The 18,046-nt window shown below is 51.5% G+C and overlaps 9 protein-coding genes across 9 annotated transcripts; 6 read left to right on the forward strand and 3 right to left on the reverse strand.

The window, feature by feature from the left end:
• Nucleotides 1-582: 582 nt before the first annotated feature.
• On the forward strand, nt 583-2,013 carry N7468_007833 (flavin monoamine oxidase family protein; the record flags this gene model as incomplete). Its single annotated transcript, XM_058477129.1, has 1 exon — nt 583-2,013. The coding sequence occupies one exon, from the start codon at nt 583-585 to the stop codon at nt 2,011-2,013; it is 1,431 nt and encodes a 476-aa protein (XP_058327474.1).
• A 520-nt stretch (nt 2,014-2,533) lies between these two features.
• Nucleotides 2,534-4,120, forward strand: N7468_007834 (uncharacterized protein; the record flags this gene model as incomplete). Its single annotated transcript, XM_058477130.1, has 5 exons — nt 2,534-3,029; nt 3,093-3,254; nt 3,419-3,635; nt 3,691-3,841; nt 3,878-4,120. The coding sequence occupies 5 exons, from the start codon at nt 2,534-2,536 to the stop codon at nt 4,118-4,120; spliced, it is 1,269 nt and encodes a 422-aa protein (XP_058327475.1).
• Nucleotides 4,121-5,152: 1,032 nt separating this feature from the next.
• On the forward strand, nt 5,153-6,496 carry N7468_007835 (uncharacterized protein; the record flags this gene model as incomplete). Its single annotated transcript, XM_058477131.1, has 3 exons — nt 5,153-5,734; nt 5,791-6,400; nt 6,462-6,496. 3 exons carry the CDS (start codon nt 5,153-5,155, stop codon nt 6,494-6,496), a joined length of 1,227 nt encoding a protein of 408 aa, XP_058327476.1.
• Nucleotides 6,497-7,971: 1,475 nt separating this feature from the next.
• Nucleotides 7,972-11,226, forward strand: N7468_007836 (Zn(II)2Cys6 transcription factor domain-containing protein; the record flags this gene model as incomplete). Its single annotated transcript, XM_058477132.1, has 7 exons — nt 7,972-8,226; nt 8,285-8,592; nt 8,679-9,209; nt 9,472-9,595; nt 9,649-9,873; nt 9,923-10,730; nt 10,796-11,226. The coding sequence occupies 7 exons, from the start codon at nt 7,972-7,974 to the stop codon at nt 11,224-11,226; spliced, it is 2,682 nt and encodes an 893-aa protein (XP_058327477.1).
• Nucleotides 11,227-12,106: 880 nt separating this feature from the next.
• N7468_007837 (uncharacterized protein) lies at nt 12,107-12,886 on the forward strand (the record flags this gene model as incomplete). The annotated part of the gene is made up of 1 exon (XM_058477133.1): nt 12,107-12,886. The coding sequence occupies one exon, from the start codon at nt 12,107-12,109 to the stop codon at nt 12,884-12,886; it is 780 nt and encodes a 259-aa protein (XP_058327478.1).
• A 254-nt stretch (nt 12,887-13,140) lies between these two features.
• On the reverse strand, nt 13,141-14,119 carry N7468_007838 (uncharacterized protein; the record flags this gene model as incomplete). Its single annotated transcript, XM_058477134.1, has 2 exons — nt 13,141-13,633; nt 13,683-14,119. 2 exons carry the CDS (start codon nt 14,117-14,119, stop codon nt 13,141-13,143), a joined length of 930 nt encoding a protein of 309 aa, XP_058327479.1.
• A 582-nt stretch (nt 14,120-14,701) lies between these two features.
• N7468_007839 (uncharacterized protein) lies at nt 14,702-14,963 on the reverse strand (the record flags this gene model as incomplete). The annotated part of the gene is made up of 2 exons (XM_058477135.1): nt 14,702-14,822; nt 14,884-14,963. 2 exons carry the CDS (start codon nt 14,961-14,963, stop codon nt 14,702-14,704), a joined length of 201 nt encoding a protein of 66 aa, XP_058327480.1.
• A 98-nt stretch (nt 14,964-15,061) lies between these two features.
• N7468_007840 (GFA family protein) lies at nt 15,062-15,391 on the reverse strand (the record flags this gene model as incomplete). Its single annotated transcript, XM_058477136.1, has 1 exon — nt 15,062-15,391. The coding sequence occupies one exon, from the start codon at nt 15,389-15,391 to the stop codon at nt 15,062-15,064; it is 330 nt and encodes a 109-aa protein (XP_058327481.1).
• A 284-nt stretch (nt 15,392-15,675) lies between these two features.
• Nucleotides 15,676-17,980, forward strand: N7468_007841 (F-box domain protein; the record flags this gene model as incomplete). Its single annotated transcript, XM_058477137.1, has 5 exons — nt 15,676-15,756; nt 16,320-16,561; nt 16,649-17,050; nt 17,106-17,630; nt 17,722-17,980. The coding sequence occupies 5 exons, from the start codon at nt 15,676-15,678 to the stop codon at nt 17,978-17,980; spliced, it is 1,509 nt and encodes a 502-aa protein (XP_058327482.1).
• Between the last annotated feature and the right edge of the window lie 66 nt (nt 17,981-18,046).

The raw sequence follows: 18,046 nt of genomic DNA on the forward strand, positions 1-18,046 counted from the left end.
CATTGGGCGGGGCTGCTCTGATGTCACTGCACTGCGGGACAGACGACCACTGCTTGGCCTCGACATCATGAGAAAATCACAAGAGACTGGCATTGGACCGTTTATTATCGCGGTATATTAGCCCGCAAGACTCTGAGCTGTTTCTTGGTTGGAATGCGTGGGGCCTCGTATTGACTACATTCCCATGGAACTCTACTCCTGCGATCTTGTTAGGGCTGTGGTATCTATACGTAGCTAGATGCTTGGGTATGCTTATGCTAAGGCTCTAAGAGTACACTGGGTCCCCCTTCCCATCTAGTCGGCAATGAGCCTAGTCAAGGAAGGAAGGGCCAATCGCTTGATTATTTCCATTTTCAGCCAAAGATCGCCGGGTTGCTGGATGCCTCAGTGGAAGAGCTCGGTGAAAGCTCTCGTGCCGTGCGAGCCTTTAAAAAAGGTCTTCGTATCCCCGGAATACTTTTTACTTCTCGTTCAGAATCAGACTCGCTCATCCAAATTCTGCTCAAGTCTGCAACTTCTGCCTGCTCCCAAGATCATCTACCGAAGAGCCCTGGAAACACCTGAAGGCTAGTTTCACTCAGAATGCGCTTTCCTCAAGTCCCTCTCATTGCCTCCCTTGGCATTTTCAGCGCAGCCACTCCGCATGTGGACGTTGCCATCATCGGAGGAGGCCTCTCTGGTCTTGCTACAGCAAAGGATCTTGCGTCTGCTGGAAAGACCTTTGCAGTGCTTGAAGCCCGAGATCGTGTTGGAGGCCGGGTACTCAACCAAGATCTCCCTGGGGGAGGGGTGGAAGAGCTCGGGGCCCAGTTTGTTGGACCAAGCCAGTACCGCGCTCTCGCTCTCGCTTCTGAGTTGGGGCTGAAGACCTACAAGACCTACAACACTGGGAACTCGACGTTTCTACGAAATGGCACCATTTCCCACTACGCAGAAAATGATGAGCGCATCCCCCCTGTTGGAAAAGAGTCGCTGCTGGAACTTGCGAATTTCATTGGGGAATTCAACGAAATGGCCAGTAAAGTCAATGTCGAGTCACCATGGAAGTCACCTAATGCCACGGCGCTGGACTCTATCACACTCGGCAGCTACGTAAAGTCTGCTATCTCGACCGCTGATGCGCGGATGATCATCGAGAACGCAATTTCCGCGATCTTATCAACCGAGGTACAAGAACCTTCTCTGCTGTTCATGCTGTGGTACACTGCGGGGGCAGGTAACGGGACTCGCCCTGGAACTCTTCAAGATCTCGTTGGCACAACAGGCTTTGCTCAAGACAGTCGTATCTACGGAGGCACTCACCTCTTAGCTACTCGACTGGCAAAGAAGTTGGGAACGGAAAACATTCATCTCCAGGCCCCAGTGCACCAGGTCACATTTGAGAACGGTCTTTACACCGTGAAATCGGATGCTGTGACTGTGCGGGCCAAGCATGTCGTCGTGGCCATGTCTCCACCGTTGGCAAGCCGGATCTCTTTCAGTCCGTTGCTCCCTGCAGGGCGAGACCAGCTATCGCAGCGGATGCCTATGGGCGCTATCGGGAAGGCAATTGCTATCTTCCCAAAGCCGTGGTGGCGGGAGCAGGGTCTCAATGGACAAGCCTTGAGTGACACGGGGGTGATTCGAACGACTTTCGACAGCTCTCCTGCCAACTCATCCCATGGTGCCCTTATGGGATTCATCGAAGCGGACCAGATGCGCAAGCTCGATGCACTCACAGAAGATGAGGTCAAAGTTCAAGTTAAGGAAAGCTTGACAGCGTTGTTTGGGTCTCAGGTTGAGTCTCTCACAGATATTCTTATCCAGCGGTGGGACTTGGAAGAATTCTCGCGAGGCGGTCCCGTTGCTTATGGACCTCCTGGGCTCCTCACTCAATATGGACCTTATCTCCGTTCTCCTGTGGGCAACATTCACTTTGCGGGCACGGAAACAGCCCTTGGGTGGGCGGGATATATGGATGGGGCTATCAGTTCCGGGGAACGGACTGCGGCGGAAATCCTCAAAGACTTCTAGAACACGGAAGGTCCGAATGTGGTCTGGAAGAGGTTGTGGGAAAGTATATTACCTAGGTAGTAACCATGGCTCTGCTAAGGCCGGTCTGAAACCACAAAAAAGCGATCAGAGGGGTAAAAGCCGTTTTCGCGATCAACTGTAGCTGGTCTTTGAGTTCCCCGCCCCGATCTAAAGAATATCATGATACAGGGCAATAGGAAAACCCACGTCCACTGGAACTCATACAGAGTTGAATATAATGAGCGGTTCGTCTTCAAGTTGAGGTGCAGATTCAATTGGTACTACTCAGGTACAACTGTAGGACTTTCTTCTGTGCATGTGGCTGATGTAATTTATGTGGGGCTGAGCTTTTAATCTAGTCCACAAGTAGCTTAGTTCGCGCCTAATCAGGAATCGTTCGGAAGGCACGACCAATCGTCTTCATCACCACCATCACCTCCATCACCATACGCCTTCGCCAAGTCTTCTCCCACGTTTGTTATTGTCCCCGTGGACAACAGCCTGTATTATCCTTCAAAACATGGAGCCAGCCCAGATTCAGTTAGCTCGAACTATTCCATCCTTGTGCCTCAGTGGTGGGACTTCATATTTATCTATATACCCTGAATGTCTTGCCCTCACCTTTATGTCCGAATGGAATTCGTTCACGAGAGATGCCTTCCAGCTTTTTCAAGAAGCAAGGATCACCCATGATGTCCCGATCCATGATGAAAACGAGCTATACACCGTCGGAAATAAAATTGGTTTATTTGGCAGGTTCGTGCGAAATCTTTGCGAACCGGTCATGAAAGCCCTTGCGCCATTACCCGGTATGGCTGCGATTAGATTCGCAGATTACGAAGCGCTCTGTGCCCCAGATTCCAATATTCCAGACATATGTTGGGGGCTTACTGACTCGCTCCGCACACCGGACAATGTTTATTTGGTTGGAGAATTCAAAACACCATGGACCGTCCCAGATGCATTTCTTAATCTTCGTCGCCCTGATTTATCTCATAACCTGGAACCACTTATAGGTTTGACTTAATCGAGATTCTATCATTTTCATCAAATTAGCTGACTCTTGAACATTTGATTAGGACAGCTTGTTGCTCAAATGCGCTCAAGATCGCTTCGCTTTGGATTCTTATCCACCTACAACTCTACGGTTTTCGTCAAGAGAGCAGCAGAATGCTCTTTTCTCATTACGCTGCCCATCAAGCATGACGCAACAAAGCCTTCCCTTCGCCAGCTGTTTGCTGGTTTTTGTTTGATGGCCTTATCAGAGCCGAGATTTTTTGAAAGCCCGTCATTCCAGCCAAGACTTGTAAGTACTGATTTGGGCGACTCTGAGAGATATGGCTGAGCTGCTGATACATCGAGAAGCTACGCGGCCTTCCTCCTCTCCGACCCTCTGCTCGTCTAGGCCAAAATCCTGACAGACCCCCACCGTCGACGAACCAATTAGAGTCTATCACATCAAATAGTGTCATCATAAGCACTGACAGGTCCCCACCGACAGTAGTCGACTGTATTCGCCAGCTATCAGACTCATCATCAATGAAATCCAAAGCAACCTGGTTAGCTTCTATCAACGGCACTTTAGTGATTTTGAAGTACTGGGGGCTTGAGTATGATGAGTTGTGAGTTCGAGTAATTCATGACTTGTTGTTAGGCTTACTAACTAGGTACTTTCAGGTTTGATGCTGAAACAGTAGTCTATGACCGACTCTGGACTCGGCGGCCAGCCGGTCTGCATAATTTTGCGAATTGGATACTAAGAGGAGAAATCCTTTGCTCGAGTATTTTGCCTTCCGGATACGTGCTTGTGTTAGAGCGCAGAGAAGGAGTGCCGCTTCAGGAGCTATGGAATACTTCTCCTGAGGTTGAACGAGCCCACATTCAGGCGGAATGCCTCAATGCCATTCACGCACTTCGAGCAGTCAATGTGCGCATACGCGATGCAGGAATGTACAATGTCCTTTACAGCAGAGAGAGTGGTGTTTTGACTTTGCTTGATTTCGAGAGTGCCCAAGAGATTGAAAGCAATTCGGTGATCTCCACCTATTACGAGATGCAGTCTATCTTTCGCTCTAGTTTTCCGCTGGGACGTCCGTCTGGTGGCTAGTCCTGTGGTTATATCTGAGCTTATTACCTTAATTCCTGCATGGATTATGCTCTATTGTTCCAAACATTCCCTCCTTGTAGCTCAGTGCATTCGTACGAAGTTGCCACACAGACTTACCTGTTCTAGAGTGTATCGAGGGAACAGACGAAATTATCTGTCTATCACAATCATCTGGATGCACACCAAGCCCGACTGAAAAGAAATATGTTCAGCTGACTGAGGATGTTTTTGTCAGGCGTTATAGGCAAATGCGATTGGGGCCCAGTGAACCAACTCATCCGCGTGGCACGATTCAGGTGGATCAAATCAGGCGCGAGGAGAGAAGCAGATTCATATACCTCCCAGTAATGGATATTCCAGTCCCTGATGCGTCACGGCTAGGCCTTGGGAATAGTTGGGATAACGTGAAACGCGGGAAACGATGTGTTGAAATCCAACTTGCTGATCAAGGTGAGAGATTTGGATATTTTAGAGGGATAGTAGACCTCTGGGGAACTTCAAATGCGTTCGAGGCGATCGGGTATAGAGAATTCAAGTTCTAGAGCAAGACGGACGAGCTCCGCAAAGCAAGCCGGGCGGTGCGTGACGGCATAGACCAGTACGCAGGGAACTTCTGAAACATTAGAGGCTTCGGAGATGACTGCTGGATAGCAGACAGTGACCTGTATCGAAACTGTATTCGAGCATAATTTCAAAAGTACTAATAGAAAGCTGATACAAAGAGAGCAGAGATATTAAGAACGCATCAAATTTTGAGGAAACTCGAATGAAGTTGGACCAGCTTCATTCCAGTTCTATTGTTAGCGGCAAGGGGTACTGAAGTCAATCGGGTAATAACTACGCGGAAGCAGTTGACTAACCTTGTTAAGTTAGTTAGTTCATAAATTAAGTTATAGGTACCTGAGTCATCACATGAACCACTTCTCTCACCTTCATAGCTCTCTCTCTCTCTCTCTCTGTGTGTGTGTGTGTGTATCGAATCTATACATCTAGTTACTGCTTACAGTCTATTGTATTTCGAAAGGGGCTCTAATGCACCACCAGCCAAACGATATACCATGGCATCTACTTGCCTCGAATCTTCACTGGGCCCCGGGTGAGCTCGCACCGCAAATTCGCGCCCTAAATCTTCCTCAGCTCCCCGGCAAATTGAAGGACAAAAAGGGCTGCACATGTGGTGTCACTAACTTGCACCCAAATTCTCCTGCGCCCCAGTCTCCTGATCAAAATGAATTCGCTCGGGCTTTTGCACAGGCCGTGTCTGATGCTTCGAAACGCAAGCGAGCCCAGTACCCGGAGAAGTACAGTCCCCCCAGTCCCAGTGATATTCTCTTAGGGGATGAGCTCTTTGAAAAAGTCGATTCCCTTTTGTCCCAGGAGATAAAAGGTGGGCCTAGGCTTCCGTTTGAGCAAAGAACTGCTTCCGCATTCCTTCACCCGTGGGAGTGTGATGATCATTGCAATTGGCTGAGTTCAACCGAGATCGGATTTCTCAATCTAGAGGTAGTTAAGCTGCTGCTTATGCTAGGCGAAATGGGTCCAATTCTTCAGGCATGCGCCCACCCAGACGAAGGACTTTCAGGATGGTACTCTGCTGCCGCCTGTGATTGCAAGGTAAAGTCCAGTTCTGATTTGACTATTGCAGAAGTCATTACTGAAACTTATTGCAGGCAAGCCCCTATGACCTCGGGTGGGATATGGCCCTATTTAACGCTCTGGAAGCCTATATCGTACTTAACGTCGCCCTTTGTTTCCCGCAACTCTATGACCCAAGAGCGGGCCGAACTGATGAAACCGACTATCGTCATACAGCATTCTATCAGTCCATGCTGAGAAGTGTCACTGAGTCGTGTGATTCCGAAGCCACGTCCTATCCACACCAGAAGTTTTTTGGGATTCCCCGTGACCATTTTGAAGAACTATTTGACATTTCTGGGAAGATCGACCAGATGCACTGGCTCCATGGCACAGACATCATAAAACGGGCCGGTCACTATGGTCTACTCTCATTTGATGAGTTTCTCAACTTAGAAGGTTCATTGGATGATCAATTTCAGCCATCGGAATCTGACGTTGAATCCGTGAAAAAGGCACTTCTTTTCAAAGGCCTTCCCCTCGAGATTGTGTTTATGGTCATGGAGTTCGCTGATTATAACGCTAAGAGGGTCCTTGAGGTCCCGCATGATCCCCTCCACCCTGCTAACAGAGCTGCACTGGACCATTACCTTGATCAATGCTGGCAAATAATCATTGGCTGTAACATCATGAACGATGAACTTGGTGGGCAAAACTTGAACTGGCAAAGCCGAGTCCATAATCAAGTGATGGCCCTTTTTCACAGACCAGAAAGCTCCTTTTACCGCAATGGATCGATAACGGGAGAGAGATGTACTGGTATATAAACTTGATCATTATTTTGAAAAAAGGCCACTAGTTCTAGTGTCCCTCATGAATTTATTTACTACCATCTGCCAATGCTCGTCTATCCATGTTTTGTAGGCGAGAGAAAACAAAGTATTGTTATAACTCAGGCACAGGGTATCAATACGCAGTAGGAATTTAACTAGATAAATAATTATGAGGAAAGAAGGTTACCAGAGCGGTGTGAGGCAATTTGAACACACAGAGTACACAACCAAAGGTAGTAAGGAGCCCTAGCAACCGGGCTTCTATAGTGATAAGTATTATACCTGGGTTTCCTAGCATTTGCGTCCCATATATCTCTTTCAGATGGCCGAGGATTGGGGACCAGAAAAATAAGTTTCCTCCACATATGCAAGGTTTGAAGGTAGAAGAAGGAGAAAAGGGGTCGGGAAGGCGAGGCTGGGTCTTTTATGTGAGAGCAATGGAGGGAGAGGTTATATGAAGGCGTATTGAGGCGCTGATCCTGAAACCGCAAAACTCACCCGTTCCAGGAATTCACAGTGCCCGATATTACGAAAGAACTATAGACTATCTCTTCTGCAGTCCTAGATCATACGAGTCCATAGAAGTGAAGGTAGTACAGTATCTCTGACCAGACTGTCTTCTTAAATCATTCGATACTGAAGCGGACCGGGCCACTTTACTAGATCGAACTCGGGCTTCGATCGGTACAAGCCACGTGTAGTATGTCCATGTTGACAAATCACAATATGAGTTGAGTATACTAGGTCCTGTAAGACTTTATGTTGGTCTGGAGATGACTCTGGTGGCTTCCAAGGTATCTCATGACGGGGCCGCAACTAATGTTTGGAGAGGGCAAGAGAAGAGAGTCCACTAGGAACTCATGTTATTAGGGTGGCTTCTAAGGTTATTTTACTCAGCCACAATCATACTACCCCGTTTCCGTCTAATATCCACCAGGTTGCCTAGATGACCCCGCAATCCTTGATGTACTTTTGTGTCGAGGCCCACTTCTCGCGCTAGTCGCTCTATTATTCCCCTTCTCGGACTAGCGCGTTCCCGCGTTCTCACGATCGGAACAGTTGGGTCATCGCCACTTTCCATTGCTTCTGGGTTAATCTCCTGCACATTTCATTTTCTCAAGATGTATTGCGGGCTGAGAGACGGCCGACGAGCTAGCCATCGGTGCTTGTCCTGCAAGCAGGATCATCAAAAAGTACGTCTTGTGTTGTGTCAAGTCCCAGACAATTCATACTGACGGGGCTCAGTGCACGGGCGGGCGGCCATGCGTCAACTGCGTCAAAAAAGGATGCAAATGCGTCCAACCGACGAGTTTGCAAGAAATGCCAATCATTCAGTACAAATCAGCCATGCCAACTGCATCAACCCTGAAGCGACAGCCATCGAACCCATTTTTATATACTCAAATATTCTTTGAGCTGACAAGTACATCCGTCTTGCCGCTCATGAGAGCCTTCTCGACCGAATCCATTAATTCCATTCATCATAAAAACGCGCTTGTCCAAAGAGCAGTCGCACTCGTGGGCAAGGCTTATATGACCCAGAAAAACCGCCCATTAATTACCACCCGAGAATTGAAATCTGATCTGCGAGGAACCGTCGAAGAATTCCAGCAGGAACTCGTGAAAAGTGTCAGCCGATGCTCGTCGGGTGGCCCCGAGGCTATCCTTCTCCCAGCCTGTCTGATTAGTATTGTGGAGGTGCGTAGCATCGGAACGTTCCAGAGCGCATAAAGCATGGAGACTAACACCTGGGTAGCTTCTATTGTGCGACAAGGGAGCTTCATGGTGCTCCTCGGTTCACAGAATCCTTGCATTGGTACAACAAACCCATTACGATACTCGACAACCGACACGGCTGGAGCGTGATCTGAATCGATTTTTACGAGCCTGTGATGTCTTGATATCTATCCTCTTCCACCAAAATATCTTCGAGTCCCCCCTGGGCAACTTTTCAGCGATCGATATGGCCTGTCCTGATTGCTTAGATGCCCTTCCAGAAACGGAAGACGAGCGGTGGGATCTGTTACTCCAGCACTTGGGAGTATGGGGCCAGCTGCAGTATTGGTCAGTATCATATGATTCTGTGTTGTGCGCCCACGGGGATGTTTCTAACAGGAATGAGCCCAAAGGTCGCTTCTATGGATGGATAGTACCAGCAAACGGGAGAAGCGGGAAGCCCTCGAGCGCCAGTACCCAAACTTCGATCACACCACGCTCGGTATCGACCTGGTTAACTTCGGGGCTCGTCTACAGCGCACTATCATATCTTATATTCTGGCCTATTCCTCCGGCGAGTCAAGTCATTTGTCTTTGTCGCTCCTGCTCTATCATTACTGGGCCTTGACGGGAATATCTCAAATATTCCGGGGCTCTGAGTGGCAATCCCTGGGAGTGGCCCTGCCGACCATGAACGATGAAATGGCCCATGAGCAAGCCGTCCGGACCTTTGACCAGATTGAAAAAAGCCTCGGGAACCTTCGATTGGACGCGATTGTCTACGTTCCGCTTCTGGGAAAGATCGGAGCTGAGCTACGGACTATATATGAACGCCAGCGAATGGTCGAGGTTATTAGGTCCTTCCGGAACCAAGGCTTTGCGGTTGCCGACGAGGTGGAGCAAGATCTGCGCATTCGTTGGCTCGTACTAGACGCCCAGGGACATGTTCCTTTGAACTTCTCGTGGTAAAATCTGCGAGCCGTCATGGTCTGGGAATACTTGGGACTAGGAAATATAGGTAACACGGATGGATGGAGTCTCCGGAGGATGGCAGGATAGCGGTATATAATATTCTCAATACAATAACGAAGTGACGAAACACCAAATGGAGACCCTGATTGACTGATCTCGGGGATTGCGGATTTAACCGCGGCACTACCCGTATTACCCGAAGCTCGAGACCAAATAGGCCATTTTTCCACTCTGACACGTCTTTCCGATGCCTAGGAAGCGACGACAATACTCGAGCTGCGAGGCTTGTCGCAAGAGCCGCCTCGGGTGCGATGCGCAAAGAGCCGACGGGCCGTCATGCTCCAACTGCGCGCGTCGGGGGAAGCGTTGTGTAGTCAAGGTTCGTGTTCGATAGCATACCAGATTTGCCATCAACGCTAAGAAACTCGAAAGTGGGCGAAAGAAGGGCCCAAGAAAGCAGCAAGCACCAAGGGAGCGGTCGTAAAAACTCCCGCTTCTCCCGCTTCTCTCTTGTCGAATCCCATCCAACCGGCAAACCGCCACCAGGAGGGAAGGGTCCTCCACGGGCTTCTGTATCAGGTTTTCGTGAATGTGTATGAGGCGCGCATATCCGACTTTCTCGAGAGCCATACATCTCCCGCTCTCTCTACTGCATCGGTACGAGGCCCGTCATGCGTGTCTAGACATTCGGTTAATATTCTAGTAGCCTTCCGGAAAGTCAATATTAGCATTTATGGTGGGGCTGGATAATCCAGACATCGACTGCTCTAGAAAAGGGGTGGGATTCATTCACCAGACTACCAATGCTGCAATACGTGCATTCTCATTGAAATATCTCTTGGCCGACAAGACCCGTCCAGGCCAAGGGTGCCATTATACAACGATCCAGCAAGAGAGCTGCTTCAAATCGATTTGGGCCCAAGGCATCCAAGCTGCCCGGGACGCTATGGAAAGCCAAACATATCAATCGGCACTCACGCTCTATATTATCGGACTGGCATCCATGTCGAGGCCCACGTCACACAAACCTGCGAACTTCGAGCGCACGTGTTTTCGAGCTGCGTCGGACCATATCTCGAAACTGCGGCCCTATACAGAGCACGCGAATTTAGGCGACTATGGAAAACTGGGTCACAATGTGGCGTATTTATGTGCCGCGCTAAGCGATAATGCCTTCCAGTTTAGTCTGTCAAGGGGCTCCAGAGAGCCGACCCTTTTCCGCATGAATGAGCAAATCTGGACCAATGTGCGGGATCGTACGCATTTATTCCATCAGTCATTTGAAGTCATCCATGGCATGCATGATCCGATGTCGAAAAAGGTCCTCTCTACAGTCCTCCAGCATGCGACCATGTTCAAGTCCATGATGTGGTGGAACTTTCACCATACGGACCATGATCGAATCGACCTCATGATCCACGACGCCGTTCTTTTTAATCGAGTGTATGCGCCTTTACTGGATATGGTAGCTCGGGACTTCTTGCTGATCCACCCGAGAGAGCAGCTAAGCTTTGGTGAGTGTCAACACCTTGCCGTGCATTCGAGCGACGACTAAACGAAGTAAATCCTGGGTGACCAGTCCTTGTCACTACCCACTTTCACTGGGCCATTCTTCTCTTGCTTGAGGAGGTGAAAGAGCTAGGCATTGCGATGCCAGTTGGCCAGAGCTTGTCCGAGCTGGCGTCCGTTCGATCGATCGTGAACGCGCTTAATCTAGCGCAGCTCGTCAATCGCATCAACGCCGCCCATCCTGCGGTACTCCTCCTCGACCCTATGCCTGAAACCCTGACGGATATTATGTATACTACTGCAGGATCGCTCATTCGACTCTGTGGAGAAGGGCAACTATCACTTGGTGCTACCCAAACTATGCTTTCCGTCATTGTCTCAGCTCTAGAGGTCATACAGGGTGTCTCATTAAAAGCAAACGGGGCGCTCGAAAAGATACGGCGGGATATACGGAATTTGTCGATTTTCGTTCGAGAAGCAGCTCATTCAGGCCTCTACTGAGCCTTCGATAAAATAACATCGCAGAACGAAGTTGAAGCATGACCAAATTGATCTGCGACGAGCACAGATGGGACAAGCGAGCTCGGTCCTGTGGGTTGCAGGTCTGGAAGCCCCCGGAGCTTCTCCAAATGCAAGGGAAACTAACCCAAATACGGTTCAAGCGCGACGCGTGTAAAGCTCCTAAGGTCTAGAACGAATAAGCTCCGTGCGCTTACCATGCTTAACTTGCAGTGGAGAGCCAACCTTCTGCGGCCTCAAACGAGATTGGAACTACCACCACACTCCCCAGTGCTCTCTCCGTGGATTCCGTGGGCTTGGAAGATTCAGTGGTAGGTCGATCCCTAGATAGTGCGGTCTGCTACTGAATAGATGCAAAGCATCCGGAAGCTTGCAACCTTCAGGTGGGCTATATCTGGACACAACGGGGCGTGGGGGCAACCAGAATACTCTGGTACCAACTTGGAGATGTCAATTGCTCTTCGAAAACTCAAATAGCATGTTTGCTTCTGCAAAGTAATCCCCTTTCACGCTAAAATGTAAAGGTAAAGATTATTCCTGTCAGCTGAAAGATTAAAGTCTGCCGGACTTAATCGGATTTAGCACATTCGAGTTTGTCTCAGTCAATCGGACCCGATCACGGGCACGGAGGTTCAATATCATCCCTTGCGCACTTTTCGGAGGCGAATTACAAAATGCTGAAATGCCAGCTTCGTTGATTTATGCAGTATTGCGCTCGGAATTAGGGTTTTATCTGCGACGGCTACGATCACGGCAAAGCCGGAAGGAAGATGGCTATAAAGAGTGGAGAACCCCCCCGCCTTGATGGAATATAGAAAGCATCAACGCCATTTCAATTGTAAAGTCCACCGATCAAGCCAATATGTCGACTCCCTACAATTACGACAAACTCCGCGACAAGCATGTGCTCGTTTTCGGTGGCACGTCGGGCCTGGGCTACGCAGTAGCCAAGGCTGCCCTCGCCGCTTCGGCGCGAGTCAGCTTCTCAACTTCTTCGTCGGATCGGATCCAAAAGACAATCCAGCGACTAGTCGCAGAATTCCCCGGCACAGAGTCGAAGATCCAGGGCTATGTGTGTGATCTGTCGAAGGAGACAGCCGAACAAGAGATCGAAAGCCTCTTTAGCAAGGCCGGGCGTGTCGATCATATCGTCTATTCTGCCGCCGACCACCTGCCATTGATGCCTCTTCAAGAGATTACGCGCGAGAAGCTTGTCGCAGCTGGCCAATTACGATTCTTTGCACCGCTTCTGGTGGCGAAAGTCGGTGCTCGTTACCTCACGGCAGGACCGGAGTCGTCGCTGACTCTGACGAGTGGAACGATCCATGAACGTCCCACGGAGAACTGGACAGTCCTCGCGGGCTACATGGGAGGCGTAGTCAGTATGACGCGGAACCTGGCTGTGGAAATGAAGCCCGCGCGGGTGAATGTTGTCAGCCCCGGGCTGGTAGATACGGAGATGTGGGATGCGAGCTTTTCGCAAGAGGAGAAGCAAGGCTTTTTCAATCTGCTGGCTGGGAAACACCTGACTGGGCGGGTCGCCCGACCGGAAGAAGTTGCGGAGGCATATATTTACCTGATGAAAGACTCGAATGTGACTGGGCGAGTGATTAGCTCTGACTCGGGCAGTGGGATCGTCTAGGAGGCCCTTTTGGGGGGGCTGGCTGGGATGCTAATGTGTGCTACCCACGTGTATGAAAGACAAGATTAGGAATAGAAGTGTTAAATAGAAGGGTTACTGGTGTCCAGGGGATCTATACAAATCTAACTTCTGAGCATGAGTAGGTTTTTCATATTCGATTATTGAGTCGTAAAAGGCTGGCAAGATAGTAACTTGTTGGCGCATAGTGCTAGTAAGGAGTCCCGCCATTGAGCAAAACAGATACATTTCATGCTTTAAGACGCATCACAGACCCCAGCCTGCACCTTGGGAGGGTTGCTATCAGCACTGCCCCAGTCAGCAGAGCCGACAGCCTGTCCAGCAGCAGTCGTGTTGTCGGCAAGAATCTGGCTTGCGTTAGAAATGATCTGCGGGCACCAACAGGGATTGCATCGACATACATAGTACTGGGGATCAACATAGTACCACCAGTCGTCGCTGCGGAAAGCATTGTCCAGGGACTGACTGGCAGGGTCGTTGTAGCCGGTGTTCCGGTCGTCGAAGTGAGGGTGCTTGGACCAACCGACGTAGGCCTTGGGGTGGTCCTGATTCCGCACGCCATTGGGGTCTTTGGCATCACCCGCGTTCACCTGGTCCGTAGTTAGGGTATTCTGGATATCGCCCCAGGCGTAGCTGTTGTAGCCGCTGTGGGCGGAATACAGAGCGCGCGAGGGCGCCCACATGTTGTTATCGTCGCGGGAGTGGATGATGATGATACGCTCCCAGTCACTGCAAAATCCGTTAGAACTATACCTGCATTCTTCATCAAATCCCTTACTAGTCATGGCCAGTATTGACGAGATCGGCAACAATCGCCCCGTCCTTCTCGTAAAAAAGGTTGTAGACGACGCGCACCTCGGTGTCATTACACTTGCCGAAGGTGTAGTAGATGGGGAACGGCGGACCGGGGTTACCTATGTCGACCCCCGGGTTCCGGCAGTTACATCCGACGTTGGGATACTCGCACTGGGGCGCCGCGGGCGTCTTATGGGCGTCGTCATACTTGTCTGGGGTTGAGGGTGAGCCTCCAAACGCCCAGGTCGGATAGCACGGTGGCTGGTCCATGGCCTGGCCAAAGAACCAGATAGGGGCATAGCGATTGGCAAGATCCACACTGTTCGAGCTCAGCAGCGTGTTCATGTCATCGTCGCTGATCTGCGTGACGGCGGCGACAGGGGCGGCCAGCGCCGCCACCTTAAGCAGGGACGTCCACATCGCGATATAACTGAAGGGTTAGCAGGCTCGGCCCCTCAATGGGGACGGCTCCCTTTAAAGTAAGCATCTCTCTCCCAGATCTCTTAGAACGAGGGGTTGAAAGTAAACAAAAAAAAAAAAGGAACGAGTTTCCCAATCAGGAGATGAACTGCAAAAGGGTCACATCGGCCAAACGGGCTCGGGAGGGAGTCCGCGCAAAGTGGTTTAGCACCTAAAGCATTCTGAACTAGCAGGGCGCAATCTGCATTCGAAGATTGGTCCATAGCTGGATCAAACCGGAGAACAGACCGTTCAGGAACCGATCTGCTGTCAGCCCGGAGTCTCCGATGGGGAAGGCATTCTGCAGAGGCTCGCCAGCTTAGCCTTGGGGGCGATCCGGGCGGCAAATGTCCAATCCCATTCCAGACTGACCAACGTGCGCAGATCCACCGCACGAGGGGCTCGAGGTAGAAGGAATCGATAATCGATGCTGGATATTTTGCGATATCGTAAACTAATATACAAAGTGAAAGATCTGCAAAGGGCGCTGCGCCATAACTTCACCCATTGCTCTAGTGTTCATGACAATGGTCCCTCGTTGCATTATTTCGAATGGGATTCTTGCCCTCCATCATCTAGCAATGTACTCGAGTTGTCCATCCCGCTCCACTTGGGGAGTCCATCGGCGATATCCATGATGCGTTGCTCGTAGAAGATGTGGCATCTGGAGCATCACCGGTTAGCACCGAGCACCATAGGGGGATGTCGCCGTCAATGAAACTTACGTAGGCGTGAACACGTCTTTCTTGCGTTGCTGCTCTTCGGGGCCATTGACCTGGATCAACTCCGGCATCAATAAGACCATATTTCTCCCTTCGTCAAACAAGGGGCTGTGGCAGAACGCGCAATATACTTTGGTGGGCAGCTTGTATTCGGGCGACTTAGAGGAGGAGGAAAAGAAGGTCAAGTCCCCGCTTCCGGGGTGAAGGCCAAGTCTTCTTTGTGGAAAATCGCCGCCAGCTGGAAGGGCGCGCCATGCATGCGCTGGCAACTCTCACAGTGGCAGATCTTGACGTTCAATGGCTGGTCGCGTTTCACCAGATATGAGACCTTTCCGCACTGGCACTGCGCCCGCCACTTGACCGACCCGAATTCTTCGGGGGTCTTGGGATCGTAGGGTGGGCGATGTTTCCAGGCCTCAGTGAACAGGGTGTTTTCGGTGAAGTTGTTGGTGGCCGCTGGCGATGGCAAAGGGGGCTCAGTGCCCGCAGGCTCGACTCCCATTTCGGCCATCTTGGAAGAACGTGCAGGTTGCACCAAACTAGTCGGGGTCTACCATGGGGTTTTATTGTCACTACGAGATCTGGGGAAAAACTTGAAAAAGGGGATGATGTCAGTCTTGACGGATTTTAGCCTTTTTACCCGCTAAACCGTCGGATCTTATCTGCAAGTTCGGTTCTCATCTTGAAAAGTCCCAGCATCCCGGTATGCCTGGTCCAGGTACCTAGTAAGACCTCCACCAGGAGTGCATCGCCCCTTTTCACACGCAGGATCGAGTCTTTTTGCATCTCAATTGAATGACGACCTCCCGCAATGAACCCGAGCTGGTGCATGGGAATGTCGAGTGTGTCGAGGATGTCGAGAATGTCGAGTATGGCGTAGGGGTGATGTCATTCACTGGGAGCTTCCAAGTCCCCAAGTGTGAAAGGTCTAGACTACTTGAGTCGATTGCCTTCGAGAATCACGGCTCGATCTGCACATCTACAGGAGAAATGCCTTCGAAGCCGAAAGGACGGGCTCTTTTTTCTGCGGCCCATGCCTGCGATCCTTTTGTCTTCATGAGCGCGAAGGCCAGCGGGTGACGATTGCGCCTATCGGAGCGCGCGCCCTCCTGGAATCTTTCTCCAGGAGTTCTTCAGCGCGCTTTTGGGCAGGGTCTATCTGCAAGAGTCAATATATTTAGATCAAACAAGCGCGGGGCCCTCGCCAATCAGAGCGGCGATGAGCCAAATTGACACCCAAGCGCCTCCGACTGCGGTTTGATTGGGTGTTTCATCCCTGGACAAACCTGCGGGCCCCCGTATTAAGTGGCTTTCAGGTGGCTGTCAGGCGTCGGGGCATTTAAAGCTTCGTCGTCCCCTTTCTTTTACCCCCCTCCCTTTTACCATCAAACCCAAGGCATGGGCCTGCTGGATCGAATCCGCGCCCGTCCCCGGCGTAGTGCGGGGCGAGCGAGTCGGAGCTGTCATCTCCGCCCCGCTCGCCGGGCCACGATCTCACCAAACGCCTGCCACGCCCCGTGCTGGCGCACATCTTCGCCGCCGTCTGTCCCCATGCGACCGACTACTCGTACGTCACCTCGGAGGAGTCCATGAGCGATGGCTGCATGCTATGTGACATGCGCGACTTGGCCCACTGCGCCCTGGTGTGCAAGCGCTGGTTCCTAGAGGCACGCGCGCTGCTGTAAGAGCCCAGCCCACCGTGAGGGACAAAGGAAAATTAGGAAAAATAGGAAAATAAGGCTAAATCTCTGATCCTGGACCCCATCAGGTACGCCAATATCCGGATCGACCCGGTCCACTACTGCGAACTCGAATTCGAATTGGCCGCCAAGCGCAAACGCCGCTCCTTCTTTGACCGCAATGGCGACCCCATCGATGCTCCGCAGGTCCGACTCGAGCTTCTGATGCGGTCAGTCCGGGAGTCGCAAGGCCTGGCGAACATGGTCTTGTCGCTGCGGATGCCCTATATGACCCGGGAGGCGAACAAGGCCAACATCGCTCGCACGATCTCCGTGCTGCCCCATCTTCGCTATGTGGATCTGCCCTCCGGATTATTCGCCGACGAGTCGTCATGTCTCGCCTTGAAACAGGAACTCATGGTGCGGTGTCCAGATCTTCGGCGAATGAGCTACCATCACGGCGCTGAAGGCAGCTTTGCGCGCCTCCCGGGGTCTCAATTGTGGATGAATCTGGAAAAGCTGGAGCTGTCTGGCTTACACGTGGAGGGGGGGGACGCTGCGCAATGGTCTGGCCGCTTTCCCGCGGCTGCGCGACTTAACGCTCAGTGAAATCCCCTGGCTGGATGATACGGTCTTTGCCGTGGACTCCCCACTACCGCCGTTCCCCGCTGTGGCACAGCTCACTATTCAAGGTACCCCCAATGTGACGGCAAGCGGGCTTGCCGCGCTTTTAACTTCACCTTCGGTCCGCTCCACTCTCCGTTCTTTAACTCTCACTTCGACCGGGGTTCACCCGTCCACCCTTCACACTATCCTGGCCGTAGCTCCCCGGCTGCGGAGCCTCTCCATTGTCCAAGAGGTCTCACGCTCATTCCCGGCGGAAGCGGTTCCACCGTTAGCATCGAGCTCATTGCGTCTTCTTCACTATGAAATCACCTCGGGGACAGAAATGCCCGGGCTGCCACCCGCCGCTAAATCATACTACATCTACCTGATCTCATCCCTCATGTCGCGAGCCTTACCCGCGCTTCGTGACCTCTACGTCCGAGACGCGCAGTTCCCCGATACCCTGTTGCTCGCACCTCCGCCTCGTCTCTCGGGGCAGGGAAGACGGGCCTCAGATGGTGGCCGGGGGTCTCTCACAGCCGTTGAACGTGTATAGCAAGGGCTTAGACGAGCTGGAATGGAACTTCACGCCGTACGAACCCGAGGCCGCCCGGGGAGGGTCCAATGGCACCAAGACGCGGCCGGTCAGCTTCCAAGAAGCGCAGCTCGGCCGGTCTTGGGGCGGCGATGCCCGGAAAAGCGTGCTGGTGGGCAACGGCTTTGGTGGATTCCTCGCCGTCCCAGAAGATGAAGGTGGCAGACCCAAGAGCAGCAGTGGATATAAACGGGCGAGCCGGCAAGACCTCTGGCGCTGATTCTCCCCGAAAGGTCTACCCAGTGGTTTTTTTTTTTTTCGTAGTAGAGCGCCCTGCTGAACGGGA

This window comes from Penicillium chermesinum, assembly GCF_028974085.1.
Source record: "Penicillium chermesinum strain IBT 19713 chromosome Unknown utg000006l:1.0-2335141.0:1.0-2336784.0, whole genome shotgun sequence".
Classification (NCBI taxonomy): domain Eukaryota; kingdom Fungi; phylum Ascomycota; class Eurotiomycetes; order Eurotiales; family Aspergillaceae; genus Penicillium; species Penicillium chermesinum.